General features: G+C 40.9%; 1 protein-coding gene across 1 annotated transcript in view; it reads right to left on the reverse strand.

Annotated features, from left to right (window-relative positions):
• SH2D4B (SH2 domain containing 4B) overlaps positions 1-18,802 on the reverse strand; it is a 125,988-nt gene extending 107,186 nt beyond the window's left edge. The window contains exons 1-3 of the mRNA XM_072130955.1: positions 18,662-18,802; positions 12,165-12,372; positions 2,318-2,445 (exon numbers count right to left, since the gene is read on the reverse strand). Of these exons, the coding sequence (XP_071987056.1) occupies positions 2,318-2,445; positions 12,165-12,343 (307 nt within the window). The 5' untranslated portion in view covers positions 12,344-12,372; positions 18,662-18,802. The remainder of the gene's footprint in view (positions 1-2,317; positions 2,446-12,164; positions 12,373-18,661) is intronic.
• Between the last annotated feature and the right edge of the window lie 796 nt (positions 18,803-19,598).

Consider the following 19,598-nt stretch of genomic DNA (forward strand, 5'->3'; position numbering starts at 1 on the left):
AATCTGATTTGAATGGCGCCTCCTTCCCTTCTATGCCCGGCCGTGCGCCCATACAGCAGGTCACCACCACATATAGAGTATCGGTGTACTCGGGAGAAATTGCGTATCAAACTTTGTGGAGCCTTTTTTCATTTTATCCATTAGAAATGTAAAATTTTCCACCCAAAATGAGTGTATTGTGAAAAAATATTACAATTTGCAGACTCCACCTCCATTTTGTTTTAACCCCTATAAAACACGTAAAGGGTTAACAAACTTCTTAAAAGTGGTTTTTCATACGTTGAGGGGTGTAGTTTCCACAATGGGGTAATTTACGAGTCTCGCTATTATTTAGGCCTCTCAGTGTCAATTAGAAGTTGAGCAGGTCCATCTAAATACAGGTTTTGGCGATTTTACAAAAAATGTGAAAAATGGCACCCAAATTCTGAGCCTCATAACATTCTAGTAAAATATGTGGAATCTTAAAAAACCATGCCAACATAAAGCAGACATTTGGGAAATGTAAGTTATGAATTTATTTGGGTGCTATGACTTTCTGAATCAAAAGTAGAGAATTTAGAACGTTGAAAATAAAGAATTTTTCAAAATTTTTGCCAAATTTTGTTTTTTTTCATAACTAAACGCAAAAGATTTCATCCAAATTTTTAAACTAATTTGAAGTACAATGTGTCACGAGAAAACAATCTCAAAATCCCCTGGATATCTCACAGCGTTCCCACGCTATAACCACTTATAGTGACACAGGCCAGATTTGAAAAATGGGGCTGCGTCCTTTAGGCCAAAAGATGCTGTGTCCCGTAGGGGTTAATTGTTCTTCCTTTGAACACAACAACAAACAGTATGATATCACACACTACTTAACATGCGACAGTTCTTTTGTAATTTACATACTGAGCTGTCCGTGTGGTTTATTATATGTGGGTGAAACCACGTTGAAATTCAATACACGTCTGAATCAACATAGGTGCACCATACATTACAACCGTAAAGATCTTCCAGTACCTAAACATTTTTCAGAGGCTGAACACCATATTGACCATATACCCCCCTTTAGGCGAGGTGGTGATAGAGTAGGAGCATTAAAAAAGCGCAAGCTACAATGGATACACACTCTGGACACATTGAGACCCAAGGGCTTCAATGTGGATTTTAAACTTTTGACATTATAGATCTGTTGGTCCAATTGTGATCTCCCCGTGTTGCCAGTAATAGTTTAGCAATGAGTAACTTTTTGTGATAACATATGACTGATATTATATGTCTTTTGTTTCTTTTTTCAGAATATACGAGCCTATCACAGATGTCTCCCGTGGATGCTTCCTCCCACAGGCAAAGTACTTTTATTCTTACGCATTTTTCCAGGAAAGTCTTTTTAATGTGGGTTGTTCTGTACAAATGTCGATTGTCATGGCCATTTTTTGCTTCTTCCTCTTTTAATAACACTGTATATAATTTTTATAGAACTATAATCATCTACAGTTTATGTCATAACATTACATTTATGGAGACTCTAGCTGGGGACCATTTTTTCATTTATATACGAGTGTACATATAGGGAGGGTACCAACTATGTTGTTGGCCCCGTTCATTACTAGGGGTATATTCGGCAATGTCGCCCCTAACAGTTATGAGTTTCCCTGGGAAGGGTTAACTCACATCTGGCCGTGCTCAATATGGCTGTTATTACAGCTAACTGGCCCATCTTTAGGCTAACTCTCCGTGGAATCCTGTTCCATACAATGGACAATTGTATTTGACATTCCTATTGTTTGCCGCTTCAGTTTCTTAGGTTTGCTTACCAGTGTCTGCTGTTGGTTTCAACAAACAAATAGCGGCTACTTTGTTTCTTTCCATGTTGCCATGGCATCTGACGTGCTTGCTGGTATACACCGCGCATGCACACAGCAAAGCTTTGAGCATGCGTTCCAGCATAGCTTTTCCTTTGTCTGTACAAATTTAACCTATCGGGGGTGACGGCCGTCATGGGGGAACACCTGGGAACACTTTTTCACAGATGAGGTCAGTGTTGGAAATCCAAACAATGTCATTAACAATAGGGATTGCTTCATATGTTACATTTCAACACTAAGTATATGTATATAAATGTATTACTAATATGCACTATGTCTACTGTTTACTTAATGGATTTTACAATATGTATTGTATATCCTCAGCTATCTATTTATCTATCTGTCTATCATATATCCATCATTAATTGGATTTAAAAAAAATGTAAATGGTGTAAATTTCAAACTAAATACTTGTATTTGTGGACAAAACAGAAAAATCTCAACACATGAAAGAGCGAGAGTATTACCATGAAACCAGGGTGCAATCTGTCCACTATCTTTTTCTAAACCGGCACGTTGTGTGATTTGTTCTTTCTTGAACCAACGAACAATGACATCCTTAGATGTTGGACGAGGTGGTCTTTCCCATATTTTCCTACAGAAGAAAGAATGTGGTTAGTACTGCCATTCCTTTAATAATTGCATTTGAATTTATTTAAATTCTCTTATATTAAAAATCTTTTTCTGTTTATAAGCTTTAGGGTTTTCGAGTATGCTTATAATCATATTATAAAGATTATGATTGTACAGAGTCTAAACACAGTCACTTTAAAACAGGGTGAGCCCTCTCCATACATGGCTAGTGTCGGCTGTATTATATAGCAGTTACCAGTACCAAATACTTGCCATGCTTGCAACTTGGGTGTCACCCATTCAAGTTCTTTGGTCAAACCTGCATGGGCTCTTCCGACTACGTGCACTAGTGACCCCATCCCCTTGCATCTCGTACAGTCTCTGTCCCTAGTGGTCACTTTTCATCTCACTTCATCTTCAACCTCTCTCTCTCTTAAGGTGTCTATCCATCTTCATTCAAGCATGCTGTTGTCACTGGTTACCAAGATGCTTAATAAGATGGTCAGAGACCTCTTTGAGGCTCCCATGGCTGTCATTTTTTTCCGCATTCTCATTGGAGAAAATACTAAAATGCTCCATAAATTTTGATACGCAATTCCTTCCGAATATAACAATACCCCACATGTGTTGGCAAACTTCTGCACCACCGGGTTTTTTGCAGAGCAGATTTACCAGATTTAGCAAGTATAAGCCTAGTTTTTCAGCACAAAAAATATGCTGAAAACCCAAACTCAAGTTAAAAAATATATCAAAACTTACCCCGCTGCTGGCTATATACTGGGGCAGGAGGCTGGCTATATACTGGGGGATATGGGCTGGCAGGCTATATAATGGGGGGCAGGTGCTGGCTATATACTATGGGGCAGGGTCCGGCAGGCTATATAATGGGGAGGCTGTGACCAATGCATTTCCCACCCTCGGCTTATACTCGAGTCAATAGGTTTTCCCAGGTTTTGTGGTAAAATTAGGGGCCTCGGCTTATACTTGGGTCAGCTTATACTGGAGTATATATGGTAGCTGGAATACCTTTCTGTTACCATGATACATTTCAAGAGCTCCTGAGAGCTGAACTGTGAAAACCCCCATATTGGACCCTATTTTGGAAACTACACCCTTCACAGATATTATCAAGGGTTTAAAGTGAGTATTTGGACCCACAGGTGTTCAGAAATTTGGGCTGAAACCTGAAAAAATGAATATTTTTTCTTTCCTCAAAAATTCACTTTTTCCCCATTTTTATGTTATCCACAAAGGGGCAAAAGGAAAAATTGCTTCACAGAAAGTGTGCATCAATTTCTCCTGAACACGGAAATACCCCACATGTGGATATAAACTTCTGTAGGGACACACAGCAGGACTTTGAAGGGAAGAATGGTGATATGCACCAGGACAGATTGGTATTAGGAGATGGTAACCACAGTGAAGAAATTATAACTGAAATGCAGGTGAATGATAGATTCTGAAGCACTCTTTCATGCAGAGGCCAGGTTTTTCAGGACAGGTGTCACGTTGAAAAGTTGTGTCCTTCCTTTTTCCCATTTTGTAACAGACTCTGCATCTTTTTTGAGTCCTTCCTCGTCCTCCCATTTGGGGTACCTTGCCGGGGAAATGTTGATCTGGTACAATGCGGGGGACATCATAAGTACTGGGTCCTTCTTGATGACCAAATAAGAGGGCTTTGATCACCAAGAAATGATACAGCATGACCTGCAGATTGGTATAGCACATAGGAATTATACAGTGCCATGTGCATGGCCAGCTTTTGTACCATATTTTTGTTTTTCTTGTGGCAGTGTATGGCTTCAGCACCTGATCTGAAAGATCTACCCCACCCATGTACTTATTATAAACTAGGATGCAGCCTGGCTTAGGGGCAGTGGTGGTGGTACCTGGTATATGAGTGGGGTGCTGGTATCTTTATGAATTGTAGTCAAAATAAATACATCCCTCTTGATCTTATATTTGACCAACAGCATGTTCTCATGGCAGAGAGCCTTCATGTCTCCCTTTCTTAGTGGTTGACTTATCAGGGTCCTAGGGAGGCCTCTCTGGTTTCTGTGTACATGGGTACAGTGCTACAGTACCCATGGAAATGAGGGACTTGAAGAGTGGAATGCCGGTATAAAAGTTATCCACATAGATGTGGTAACCCTTATCCAGCAGTGGGTGCTCCAGATCCTAGACAAGCTTCCAAGTAACTCCTAGGACAGGGGCATTCTGTGGGGCTAATTTGTGTATATTTTGCCTCATAAACCCAAAATCTGTGTGTGTACCCTGTTGTACTCTCGCACAGCTTTACATTTTAATTCCATACCTTGCCCTCTTGCTTGGCAGGTACTGGCGTATTCTTAGTCTTCCTTTAAAATGTACAAGTGACTCGTCTACACAAATAAATTTTTCAGGGGTGTAGGCTTCAACAAACTTGCTGCTAAAGTGATCAATAACTGGCCTAATTTTGTAAAGACAGTCAAATGGCGGGTCGCTTTGAGGAGGGCACTGCAAATTGTCGCTGTATTCTAAAAATGTTAGAATGGCCTCAAAGCATGAGCGATCAAATCATTTTATTAATGTACAAAGACAGACACAAAGACAGACAGCCGCTCCCCACTCATCCTGCCATACCTCTACCTGTATGCCAGCTCTATAGGAGTTACTTCGCATCTCGTGCTTGTGGGTATTGTCCCAACCTCAGCATTGTTTGCACATTGTTTTTATCACTAGCACTTTATTTTGTAAACACTGGTCACTTTCTTCCTTATGGGTTGGATTTGGATTGTAGCATTTGACATGACTTATTGTTTACTATTTGACTATATCTTACTTAGTCTGTCGTGGGGCACAAGCAACTTTTTAAATCTATAGGCTTGTTACTGAAGGTTACATTGTTTGTTCTGATCCTGATTATGTACTTTCCAATTACCGATAGTGTGCTCTATTGAGGTTGGCATTTAGACATTACATAGTGGGGCAGATTTACTTACACGGCCCATTCGCGATCCAGCTGAGCGTTCTCTGCGCTGGATTCGGGTCCGGCCGGGATTTATGATGGTAGTTCCTCCGCCCTCCACCAGGTGGCGCTGCTGCGCTGAAGTCCACTGGAATGCCTCGAAATACACTATCCTGGATGAAGGTGAGTAAAATTTTCGCGACACAATTTTTTTTTAAATGCGGCGGTTTTTCCGAATCCGTTGGGTTTTCGTTCAGCCACGCCCCCTGATTTCCGTTGTGTGCATGCCGACAACATGCACAATCCGATCGCGTGCGCCAAAATCCCAGGGCAATTCAGGTACAATCGGCGCAAATCGGAAATATTCGGGTAACACGTCGGGAAAACGCGAATCGGGCCCTTAGTAAATGACCCCCAGTGTCTGGATAGAGGTGATAGGTGGCTGACCCATACCAGGGTCGCCATTAATGAATTATTCTTGTATAATATATTTTTTAGATGTATTTAGATGGTTGTCTGCTTTTGTGTCTGTCTTTGTACATTAATAAAACAATTTGATTGCTACATATGTTCATTCTCGTGATTGTTGGCCCAATAATTGTGCATTGCTTTGGTTTTGTGTTATATTGGAATTCTTTACACAAGGCTTTTCTTTGTGATATTTGGCTGTGCTAACCGATTTTCTAAGTATCTCAAAGCGTGAGCGAGTCATTACTGTGCGGTATATAGGAGTACTGTAAAAAATATCAGAACTCCAATATTGCCTTATCTCAGGTTTTTTGACAATACCCATGTGTAGCGCAAGTCCCCAAAACTTCATCATTTCTATAGCATCTACAGGGATCCACCTAGAAAATGATGATGTTGGGTTTTGTGCCAAAAACTGTTGGGCATACAAATTTGTTTGTACCACCATCAATTTCACAAGATCCTCAGAGAAAAAGATTTTGAAAAAATCAATTTCCGTGAGGCCTTCTGTCTCAAAATTAATTCCTGAGCTAACCACACATTCAGGAATTTGAGGCTCATAATTATCAGGGGGTGGGATCCTTTCAGGGTCACTCGGGGGCTGGGGGGCACCCTCTGGAGGGCCCCTTATCACCAGATGAGGAGGAAGAGGAGGTGGATGAGAAATAGAGGAACAAGGCATCCTCTCCTTCAGAGTCAGTGACGGAAGCAAGGAAGGCATATGCCTCCTCTGCTGAAAATGATCTTTGGGATGAATGGGCCATATTATATTGGGAGGGGTAGTGTATATGTTGTGCTTAAACCTTTCCCTTACCAGCTTCTCCATAGCTGGTAAGTCTTTGCTGCATATTGCAGCAAAGGCTTACCAGTAACACCCGCGATCGGTGCTAGCACGGGGACGGCGGTCTGTCGCCATGGTAGCCTCAGGTGTTCCGAATACCTGAGGCTACTTCGTTTTAACCCATGCATTACAATGTACTAATTGCACTTTGTAATGAAAGGGGAGTAAAATCCACATATACTGCATACTGTAGTATGGCAGTATATGATAGGATGAATCAGACTACCTAGGGTTAGAGTACCCTAGGGAGTCTGAAAAATAGTAAAAGTAAAAATAAAAAAAAGTTTAAAAAAAAAAAATTTAATTTTCCCTAGAACTGATATAAATATAAATAAACAGTAAAAATCATAAGCACATTAGGTATCGCCGCATCAGAAAATGTCCGATCTATCAAAATATAATAACATTTCTTCAGTGCGTTTAACCCCGTAATGGAAAATAGCGTCCAAAGTCGAAAATGGCATTTTTTTGCCATTTTGAAAAATATTAAAAAATGTATAAAAAGTGATCAAAAGGTCGCACAGTCCCAAAAATTATAGCAATGAAAACGCCATCAAAATTCACAAAAAAATTACACTACCCACAGCACCGTACACCAAATTATGAAAAAGTTATTGGCGCCAGAAGATGGCAAAATCAAAAAAAAAATTGCACAAGAGGTTTTAATTTTTTTAAATGTATGAAAACATTATAAAACCTATACAAATTGGTATTCACGTGATCGTACCGACCCAAAGAATAAAGTAGACATGTCATTTGGGACGCAGATTGAAATCTGTAAAATCCAAGCCAACAAGAAAACGTCGGAAATGTGGTTTTTCACCATTTTCACTGCATTTGGAATTTTTTCCCGTTTCCTAGTACACGCCATGGAATATTAAATACCGTCAATATGAAGTGCAATTTGTTACGCAGAAAATAAGCCATCACATAGCTCTTTATGTGGAAAAATAAAAAAGTTATAGATTTTTGAAGTTGGTGAGTGAAAAATGGAAGTGAAAAAAATAAAAAAGGCCAAGTCGTTAAGGGGTTAAACACGTGTATAAACTTTATTCAAGGGAGTGTGTATGTTGTGGTTCCCATACACGTGTTGAATCAATTACACTATAGTTTTTATTTTATACCAAAAAAAACACAAAAAATTTGAACTGTGTACTTTTAAAACTGTAGTAGAAAAAGTTACTACAGAAAAAAAGCACACACAGTGAGCTGTCGCAGCACGTACAAAAAATTGCAGTATAAAAAGATACTGCAGTAAAAAAAGTGACTTTTATTCTACTATACCAAAAAAGATACAACAACAAAAAAATGAGCAGATACTGATCAGCAAAATGTCACTGATCAGCTTTCAGTTGTCGGAGAACAAAAAAAGAGCACAGACACTGACCAGTGAAGTTTACCACTGATCATTGGCTGGCAGTTCGCAGAACACACACAGGGAGGTGCGAATGCAACAAAAATGACTAAAAGAAAAAAAACGCTCCTGTACCAAAAAATGAACAGAAATATCATTAACTATGCAGTGGTTACAGGATTGACACACAGAGGTGCTAGTGGTCAATAAAAAGAGCAAAAAAAAAAAGCGACCAAAAAAGAAGAGCACAGAGGCTTAAAGTCACTGCATGGACACAGGGAGGGGAGGGAAGGGCCTGGAACAGGGATTGGGACAGGGATCAAGATGCTACGACTGCTGTATGCAAAAAAAAAAACACAAACAGCAGCTCAGCAATAGCTATGGAACACAACAGGTGCCACCAAAGATGCAAACTGCAGCAATTTCTTGCCAGACAAGGAGCACAGACGGGTATCAAACACTGATCTGCACTCAGAACTAGAATGCAACGTGCAGATCAGTGTGCAGTGGTTTGAACCTCTTCCACAGATCTGATTGGTTGGTCAGGACAGACCAACCAATAAGATCAATTAGGGAGGTGGCATGATGCCACCTTGTCATCAGGAAAGCGGAGGGGGTTGAGGAGGTGTTGGAGGAGGATGGGGGGCGTCATGATGAGCACATGGAAAGATGGCTGGCAGACATCTTGCTGTCAGCCATCTTGACTGATCACTATGTTTTACATTGATCCGATTGCTTACTGACCGATCAGATCGATATCGGTCCAATTCTGGTGATTGGGTGCTGTTCAGCACAGCTCCGATCACCATTTACACTGTGGCACACTTTGCAGGGACTAAGCGCTCAGTGCGCTGTCCCTGCAGTACATTATCGCTAATGTGTAGCGAGATCGGGGCAGGGAGGGAGGGGGCAGCAGAGGAGGCTATCAGTCATCAATGATGACGTGTGTCATAATTTCTGCCCCCTACAGCGCAGCCCGGCAGGTCAGCATTGCTGGTAAGTGGACCCCAGCAGTCAGAGCCATGAACTGATCTGTTGGACAGACAGATCGGATCGATTAGGAAGTTGGCAGAGCACCACCTCCGGCATCGGACACAAGGAGGTGATCGGTGCTTACTAGGACACCTATTTGATTCTCCGACGCTGCTATAGCGTCTTTTAACCATTGCATTGATGCAATCGGCTCGTCTGAGAAGAGATGGTCTGCTGCCAGGGACAGCAGCCATCTCCTCTTGATCATTGTGTCTGTAGACACAATGATCATTTCAATGCATAACGTAATAGTGCTGCATATTGCGGGAAGTCACCTCCCAACATGCAATACTATTACGTCCAATGTTGGAAAGGCAGGGTCGGTATGGCCCGCTGGGGGCCGGGTAATCCCCCGGTGGGCCCTGACTCCTGTCACTATGGCAGGGGCCTCCGATCAGATGAAACGGAGAGCCCTGCCCGGCCTTATCGAGTACTATCACTGACTGCAGCCAAAACACTGAGAGCATTGTTGCAGCGTACATTCCAGTGCACGCCACACTCAGGCCCTAGATGACCGGCTGTGCAGTGACGTCAGCGCGGCCACGTCGTGACGTCATCTCACGGCCGCTCATCTCTCACCGCAGCACCAGCGACTGGAGACGCAGGATCAGGTGCAGTGATTTTTTTTTGCCTTAATAAATTATGGAGGGGAGGGAGGCCCTTAATTAAATATGGAGGGGAGGGGGGCCCTTAATGAAATATGAAGGGTAGGGTGGGGGCCCTTATAAAATATTGAGGAGAGGGGGACCCTTAATAAATTATGGAGGGGGAGAAGGCCCTTAATAAAATATGGAGGGGAGGGGGACCCTTAATTAAATATGGAGGGGAGGGGGGGACCCTTAATAAAATATGGAGGGGTAGGGGCCTTAATAAAATATGGAGGGGAGGGGGGCCTCAATAAAATATGGAGGGGTGGGGGGAAGCCTTAATAAAATATGGAGGGGAGGGGGGAGACCTTACTAAAATATGGAGGGGAGGGGGTGCCTTAATAAATTATGGAGGGGAGTGGGGCTTATGTTGGCCTTTGTAAGTGCACATGGAAGTGAAGAGTGAAGCGATTCTAAGAGCGGTGGCTGTCATCTGCGTGTCCTACTAAAACACAGCATTGTTGAAGACCAAACCATGCTCCCTATGCATATTTAAGCATGGCACAATTTTCTACAACACCCTACAGGCTCTCTGCAGCCAGGAAATACCTGTTTTTTTAAGGTGATTCGTCATGATTAGATTCAGGTCAAATCAAATTTTTTTTAAAAATTCGGCGAATCGGGACCTCTCCTTTGCATTGTATATTCAATCTGGTCGCTCTTGCCAGATAAAAATATTTCTAGAATCCGAAGATTTTTTACAGTTGAAACCTCTTAAACACTAACTGTTGCTCTGATTCACTCTCGTCTCTACTGGAACTCCATACTAATCGATCTTCCACTAACAAAACTCTCTCTTCAACAATCGTCTTTCAGACCGAACGCTACACAGATGCCTCCAGTCTGTTCCAGTTACTGCACTGGTTGCCTGTCTCCTTTCGAATACAGTTTAAGTTAATAACCCTCATCCACAAAGCTCTTCATAATGCTGCACACCCCCCCTTCCTCTCCTCGCTCATCTCAGTTTATCGTCCAACCCGTGCTTTTCGATCTGCTAATGATCTTAGATTGTTGTCTCCCTTAATACGAACTTCCCACGCACGTCTCCAGGACTTCCCCAGAGCTGCACCAATTCTCTGGAATGCCCTACCCCGATCTATCAGACTAATACTCAACCCCTGATGCTTCAAACATTCTCTTAAAACTCATTAATTTAGGCAGGCCCATCACACTCGCTAACTGCATGCAACCTTAAATCTTTAATTAACCAACTCTGGGTACTGCCTCTGTCTGTTATCCGAAAAATGTTTCTCTGCAGTCCAACTGTTTTATCTCTTTTGTCATTTCCTCATCCTCATAGGCTGTAAACTCTTGCGAGCAGGGCCCTCACTCCTATTGTTTCACATGACTGTTATTACTCTGTAATGTCTTTTTATTTGTATATTCCCCAGAATCTTTAAAGCCCTATGGAATTTGATGGTGCTATATAAATAAAAATTATTATTATTAGATAAATTATTGAGCATCTTATCCAAAAAAATAACAGCAATTAGGTCTCTTTGCACACCATAAGATGACCAAAATTACAAAAGATACTGGATACATTTCATACTGCATTGTTTTAAATAAACAATGCATTAAAGTATGACTTTGCCTATTATCTTGATTTTCTTATGGGCAGCAGTTTATTTTCTATCCTCCTCATTTTAGCTGGCCTCTGTACTTGCTGTGTCTCCTTGCTGTCCTGATTATTTGTGATTCATTAGAGTTGTTTAGAGATATGGTTTCACAGAGGGGAGGGGCTGCTACTCCCTGCTCACTCGGATAAAGAAGAATGCAACAATTAAAATTCCCTCCAAACTTGTCTGAGATTCTTCAGAACTTTCTCTGTCTCTCTCTGCTCCTTAAGCTGTGTCATATATGCCTCTGTGGCCCCCTCCCTTTCCTTCTTTCCCGCAATCTTCTGCACATTAGTGCAGCTACTAACTCATAGTGCTGACACAGTAAAAACTATACACATCATTTAACCATTTCACTTTTGGTTTGTACTACTTTTTACATGCAGCATTTTCCACCATGTGATGAAAGCTGCCAGGCTAGTCAAAATATACATCCTGTGCTTTTTTCAGTGGATTTACTTGTAAGAATCTCACTGGATTTACTTCTTAATTACTTAATGATAAGGCAGCTTCAGGGCAGACACAGGCAAAAATTTAGTCTTCGCCCACTAAAATGCCACTGAAAAAGTTTGGTTCAGAACAGAAACTTCTATAACTCTGTAAAGAAGAGGTCAAACAGAACAAAATGGGCATCATTCTGTTTGTTATTAAAAGAGAAATCATGTATGATAATTTGGTCTAAATAATTTTATAAATGCTTTGAGAAGTTATGCTTTAATATGGTTAACAGAAAAAAAATCTTAAGCAAAAACTCATGTTTTTAGTAAGTAAGACGTCCATAATGTTTTAACAATTCACTAAAAACATACTTTAAGTTGTAAAAGTGAACTTACTGAACTGGCACTTGAAGTTTTACAGGTAATGCAATGCTGTTCTCTTGATGTGATTCTTGCCCATTGCTGATGTTGGTGTTTTGGAACAAGTTACTCAGTCCGGCTACCTTTCCTTTCTGAATGGCTCGCAAAGACTGACGGTGATATTCAGCCCTTGCCCTGCGAGCTTTGTGTTTCATTTCTTCGTCAGCTGCCTTTGATTTGCGCACTTAAAACATTGAAAGATAAACAAATAGAAGTTTTCTCTTAAGATCCAGGATAATATGAACCAGACTACAAGGAAATTATCATATAATAAACAATAAAAATGACCAGAGGTGACAAAATCCAGAATCGCGATGAAGGGTTCAATTTATTAGTTTACCTTCTCTAGTAATATAAACCCTGCCCAAAATTTGATGTATTCTCATAACCTTGTGCTCAGTGGGGTTGCAACCTGGGCATAGCACATAGTCGGGTGAAGAAGCCATCAGTCATAGATATGGTCAAACAGATGAACGCATTTTTTCATTAAAAGCACGGTGTCATGTGCAAGTGGTGAAAAAACCTATGGTAAGCTTATGACATGCACATAGCCTTACTCAGGGATCCAAGCACTGTGACTGCGGTAGTGTTCGTATATTTGTTATCCATTGCCTGTTTTAACTATGCTAATCAACTATTTTAATTATGCTTATGAGCCTGAAGGGCTCTCGATTCACAGGCTGTTAAAATTAGCAGAACATGTCTGACCCAACCCCTTGTTCTCTACCACCCCCCTTTGCATGCGTAAAGAAAGAAGCAGCAGGAAGTGCAGGGGGAGACCTTCTCTATTCTATGTAAAAGCTACTGTAAAGCTACAGAACTAAAAACTCACTAGAGCACATCAGGCCCAATAGTATTATTATAAAAGTGAATTTTAAAAGGAAGGAGGTCATGGGTAACAAATCAAGAACACTACCACAGTCACATTGCCTGGAACTATGAGTGAGTGTCCCAGGTTTATCATGCTTGATTTTGATGGTATTTTTTCATTAAAAAAAAAAAACATGATTTCGGTACCTATCTTTATATGGTGTTTTGGATTGTACATATTTGTATACTCATATAGACACTTTATTCTCCATCCTTTATTATTTGAAACAATTACTCCATATAGGCTTATTTCATACTTGCATTAGGAATTCCATATTCTTACTCTTATATTGGAGCAAAAAAGATTTTAAAGGGGTATTCTGGTAATATGAACAGCTGATACAAAAACCTATAGTGCTATAAATAAATACAACAGAACTCAATGGGGGACATTTACTTACCTGGTCCAAGGAGTTCACAGAAAGTGCATTTTCCAATGATAATGCACTGTTCCCTGATTCACTTAGATCGTGTGCCCAATATCCTGCATGTGAACAGTTCCCAGGAAAGATGTGCCATAATAACCCAAAGGTAAATTGAAGATATAAACTTTATTGATTACAAAAAGACCAATATAAAATCACACAATATAAAATCACTTAAAAAAGTGTACTATGACACTCATGCGGTGAGTACAATAAAATCACCAACACTCAACCTCTGATTGCACAAGTCAAGGCAGTATGAGCTCAACAATGGGTATGACATATCAAACCTGAATAACAGTATGTAAACATACATATCAAGATACATATGAAAATACAATGCAGTATAGATCAAAGAACAAGGTAACCAGGACAAGATGGACCCTATGAAAGTACAAACATCTCAGTCAAAAAACAGTCATGGCTACTCAACAAGAGCTCAAACCAGAGCAAACCAGGGTACAGGCATTACCACCCCATGCGTTCCGTCACTCAAGGTGACTTCATCAGGAGAATGAAGCCCAGAGTTCACATGGCATCCTTTTATGTGTATAGCGAGGGGTCCCCCCACCTACCAGAACCGCGTTCCTCACCTGTGCATCATTGCGGTCAGGTCGGCAATCATGTCAAGGCGGCACGTGTGGATGATCAAGGCTAAAAGTGCGCGTGAGGTTGTTGTGACGCATGCGCGTCAATTCTGTCGCACGGAGTATTTACTGTGCATGCGCCCAATTTTAGTCGCACGAAGGAACCTGCTGGATAGTGGGTTTGCGCATTAAGTACAAGAGTGAATTATAAGCGCCACAAAGTAAGATGATCAGTAAGACGTTATTAGTCAGGAATTCAAGCTGTGAGATGCACTGAGATAGTGCCTCACCTGTTAGAGGGAAGTGCAAGAATAAATGGGATCATGTAATATCAAGGAGAATATGTATAAAGTATCCGTGAGTTAACGGCGCCATACATAGGTTCCAAAGTGCCAAATCGTGGAGACATAGAAAACATATTACATATAATAAGATAAATAGTTAAATCGTATCGATAAAGAAGGTGTGATGAATAGATAGATAGATATATAAAACGTATTTTATTAGATCCCACAGAGTGCATAATAGATGTACGTGGAACTATGAAGATGGTACCATCTAAAGGAAAAAGGCGTTATAACCAAAGATTCATGTTCGGCGACCACAAGAGCATAACCCACCAGGGTATTAGAGAAAGATGTTGAACCATAAATATGAGGCACAGCTTATAACATCCACAAAGGCACCAAGAAATGCGGTACAGCCTAAGACGACCCCCAATATAATGTTAAAAGTAGGATTGTGAGGGGGGACCCTCACACATAAGCACAGATGCCAAAAAATTAAGATATAGAAATATCTGGTCGGAAAATAGGTATCAAAAGCAAGTGCTAAGTATTAATATCACATACAATTAATGAATATATAAATTCATTTGGTATATCAGAGACAATTTCGTCTAACAAAGTGTCAGTCAGTCCCCATTACAAATGGAAACGGGCTGGCGACCGGACAGCGATAAGACACAATTAAACATAGAGGAGAAGCCCACGTCCTAGATGTGTTAAGACATCGCAGGTAGGTATCAGAGTTTCGAAGAAGGTTTTTTGATTGTTGTTAGTTGTTTTCAACATGCTCTTGGAGAGGTCAAATCCGAGGATAGTGAATGAAGAAATGTTAAAGTGACCTAGTGAAAGGAAAAACAATTGTGCTTACCATACTGCAATAAGTAAAATAGATGTGTTTGAGAGATGTGAACCCCCACATAGCGTTACGTGATTAAGGGTATATCTAAATACCTGACTATAAGGGGATGAATGATCCCTGGGCATGTCAGAGCAAAAAAGAAAGAGTGAAAATGTGTAATCAACCGAGCAAAGGTGAGAGGGGAAAAAAGGGGAAAGGAAAGAAAGAGACGGGGAAGAAAGGAAGGGGGGAGGGGAAATAAAGGAGAAGTAAAAGAAAGACTTACAAGATAAACATAAATACCGTGATTGGTGATATTTACCAGGCTTTTAATGACGAAACGATCAGAGTGCAAGTGATCCTCATTTTTGCTTGTAAAAGCCTGTAAATAAAAGATCCTCGTTAATGCCATTGGGTGCCAAAGTACCAAACTTGTAAATCCACCAAGCTTCCTTGCGTAGAAGCTCGAGTGTGATGTTGCCACCTCGTATCGATGGGCGGATCATGTCGAGAGCAACAACTCTGAGGCCGCGTGTCCTACCTGCATGATGTAGGCGAAAATGCATAGCAACGGTGGATAGGGTCTTGCCCTGTGAGAAACTGGATTCAGCATGAGTGATGGTGGACAGGTGTTGCTGGATCCTCCTCCTGAGCTCCTGAGTCATTTGGCCCACATAAATCTTCTTACAGGGGCAGATTAATGCATAGATTACATTTCTTGATTTACAGTTAATGTAGGAATGTAGAGAGATTGTATCATGGCCAAGGATGGTCAGATGGTTCTTGGAGACCTGCATAAGGGGACAGATAGAACATTCACCACATGGGAATGAGCCCTTTAGCCTCAACCCAGTTCCGATTGGAGTGGTGGGTCGTTTGAAATGGCTGCAAGTTAATCTGTCCTTTAGGTTTTGTGCCCTCCTCGCTATTAGCCTTGGGTTGTTGGTCACAACCTGTTTTAATTTTGGTTCTGCCAACAGGATGTTCCAATGTTTTCGCAAGATGTTATAAAGATCCGACCATTGATTATTGAACGTTGTCACTATACCTGGATTGTGTTCCCTTCGGCGGCCTCGAGGTAAGAATAAATCTTCCCGGTTGGATTTCAATGCCCAGGTAAAGGCTCGAGAAAGAGGTTTCCTAGGGTAGCCCCTCTGTCTCGCGGCCTGATTTGTGCGCACGCGCACTTTTAGCCTTGATCATCCACATGTGCCGCCTTGACATGATTGCCGACCTGACCGCAATGATGCACAGGTGAGGAACGCGGTTCTGGTAGGTGGGGGGACCCCTCGCTATACACATAAAAGGATGCCATGTGAACTCTGGGCTTCATTCTCCTGATGAAGTCACCTTGAGTGACGGAGCGCGTGGGGTGGTAATGCCTGTACCCTGGTTTGCTCTGGTTTGAGCTCTTGTTGAGTAGCCATGACTGTTTTTTGACTGAGAAGTTTGCACTTTCATAGGGTCCATCTTGTCCTGGTTACCTTGTTCTTTATACTGCATTGTCTTTTCATATGTATTAACTGTTTACATACTGTTATTCAGGTTTGATATGTCATACCCATTGTTGAGCTCATACTGCCTTGACTTGTGCAATCAGAGGTTGAGTGTTGGTGATTTTATTGTACTCACGGCACTGAGTTTTGAGTGTCATAGTACACTTTTTTAAGTGATTTTATATTGTGTGTCTGGTCTTTTTGTAATCAATAAAGTTTATGTCTTCAATTTACCTTTGGGTTATTATGGCACATCTTTCCTGGGAACTGTTCATGAGTTGTTAACAGTGTCCATATACCCACTACTTTGACATTCATTGCTGTGCAGGATCCCTTATTTGCTCAGATACAATATCCTGCATGTGTCGCTTCCCTGCTCAGGTCCGACGGTGTTCACCATTTTCTTCCTGGTGTATGTAAGTGCTTGATCTCGCGACACAATTTGAAAGTTAAACCCCGCACTCAGTCTGAATCAGTCGGATCGTCTGACGGCATTGCCTCCGATTTCTGTTGCATGAAAGCCGGTGCAGCTGTGCCAAAATCTGATCGAGGGCGCCACAATCCCCTGTTAAATATCTGTGAAAAGCTGTGCGAAACCCTAAAACATCGGAAAGTCGGAAAACTGGAATTTCCAGTAATTTACCTTTTTCAAAAAGTTCTTTCAGCGACATAATACCAAAGGATGCTCAGGGCAACAGTCTAAAATATATATATATATATATATATATATATATATATATATATATATATATATATATATATATATATATATATATATATTTATACAGTATCAGTATAGCAAACATTGCTACATCTCATCTCTAACCCTCTGATTACAAGGGTCATAGGGGATGAATTACTTGTATGGCTGGTGGCCATCTTCATATAGAGAACACTAACTGTGTATTTTCCTGCAGAGTTAATTTAATCTTTCAGGTCTTGCCAAATACAATTTTGGAGGACCAATTAGCAAATGACTTCTCCAGAAATAAATCATTTGCTGTTTATTCTAAGCGTCAAAGTGAGCTTTGGTTTAGGAGCTTTCGGCTACAATGTATTGTCAGAGACAACTGCACACCCAGCATGGTGCTAATTAAAAGGTATTTTAAACGAGAACAATATAAAGCTTAGTTCTAATATGCGTTCAAGTGACCACTATCACTACAAGATTTGACAATTACTTCTAATTCATTTTATGTAATGAAAAAAAAAATGAAAAAAATTATAAAAAGTGTGGTTTAATTTTGTAAGATTCTGCACAGAAAATAAATAGTTAATCCACTCCTAGATTTTTATTTTTTTTTACAAACGGAAGCAAAATGTGCATCAAAAAGCAACAAAATGATCATTCTCACTTCTATTTTAGGGGGTTTATAAGGTGTCTCTTTTCCATAGTTAGAGTTCAAGACCTTAAACCATACAGTATAGTTAGAACAGTGTAATGTAGATGGCACAGATTTTGCACTGAGGATCAGTCGCTCTAAAGTAATGTCTATGGCTCTGACAGATATAATAATAATATAATAACAATTCATTTATTTATGTAGTGCACACAGATTCTGCAGAGCTACATAGAACTTGCCAAATGAGTGTGGGAGGAAACCCATGCAAATGTGGAGAGAACATACATGTTGACCTGGATGGGACTTGAACCCTGGACCCCAGCGCTGCAGGGCTGTAGTGCTAACCACTGAGCCACTGTGCTGCCCTCAAGAGACATCACACACTGTCTTGGACAACTGATTGGACAGTATGAGAGAAGATTAGCATAAAACACGCCTCCAGCCCCAGCCCGTCCTCTGCAGAGATTACAGATACTGGCACTAAAATCTCTGCCACCGTGGGGGCTATAAAGAAAAAATCAAAGTGCCTGGGCAAATATTTTTTAAAAGAAGATTAGCTTAATATTATATAGTGAAAAACATTTACTTCCATGAGTAGCTATATGAATGCTAAAAGTTGCTACTTACATTGTTCTTGCCACTCTTGCTCATCATTTTCATTACGTTGACTTTGTAGCTGCGCTCTCTTTAGATTCAAGTAGAGTTCTTTTGCACGTAGCTCTTCTCTCTGGCGAATTTGCTCCTCACCCCTTCTCCTCTCATCTTCCCATTTCTAATTGATGATAAAATCTATAAGAATTCTATATACTTTTATGTATTCAGAGTAACTAATTTGCTACATAATTTATCCCAGTAAAAGTTGTTGCCCATGAGCAAATTTGGTGCACACAAGGGATTTATGGGACTGAACCCAGAATCACTGAACCAAACTCAGCATGATTGTTCAGTTCAGTGATTCTAGGTTTATTCTTATAGATCTTGTAAGCACATTGAGAGGGCTTGGTTAAATTATTTCAAAGTGTGCTATGCAATTTTCAGTAAAGACAACATGTAGTATCATAAAAAGCTTAATTTGTATGTTACTCATTTAAATATCTTATTCATATAATGTTGATGATTACCGTATATACTCGTGTATAAGCCAAGTTTTTCAGCACAAAAAATGTGCTGAAAAACGTCCCATCGGCTTATACAAGAGTCACAACCAGTTAAAAAATAATTAAAAAATAATAAATTTATATACTCACCCTTCTGTGGCCCCGATCTGCAGCGCTGCTCCCCCGATGTCCTCTTTTGGCTCCCCCGATGTCCTCTTCCGCAGCGCTGCTCCCCCGACGTCCTCTTCTGCAGTGCTGCTCCCCCGATGTCCTCTTCTGGCTTCCCGGCGCCTTCTCTGCCCACTGTACATCGCGCTGGGCGCTGCCATTGCTGTCTCCCGGGCGCAATGTACAGAAGACGGGCACGGAACCCAGAAGAGGACCCGCGCGGACATCGGGGGAGCAGCGCTGGAGATCGGGGCCACCGGTGGGTGAGTATATCAGTTTATTATTTTTTTTAGTGCTGG

Source organism: Engystomops pustulosus, chromosome 11, assembly GCF_040894005.1.
Source record: "Engystomops pustulosus chromosome 11, aEngPut4.maternal, whole genome shotgun sequence".
Taxonomy (NCBI): domain Eukaryota; kingdom Metazoa; phylum Chordata; class Amphibia; order Anura; family Leptodactylidae; genus Engystomops; species Engystomops pustulosus.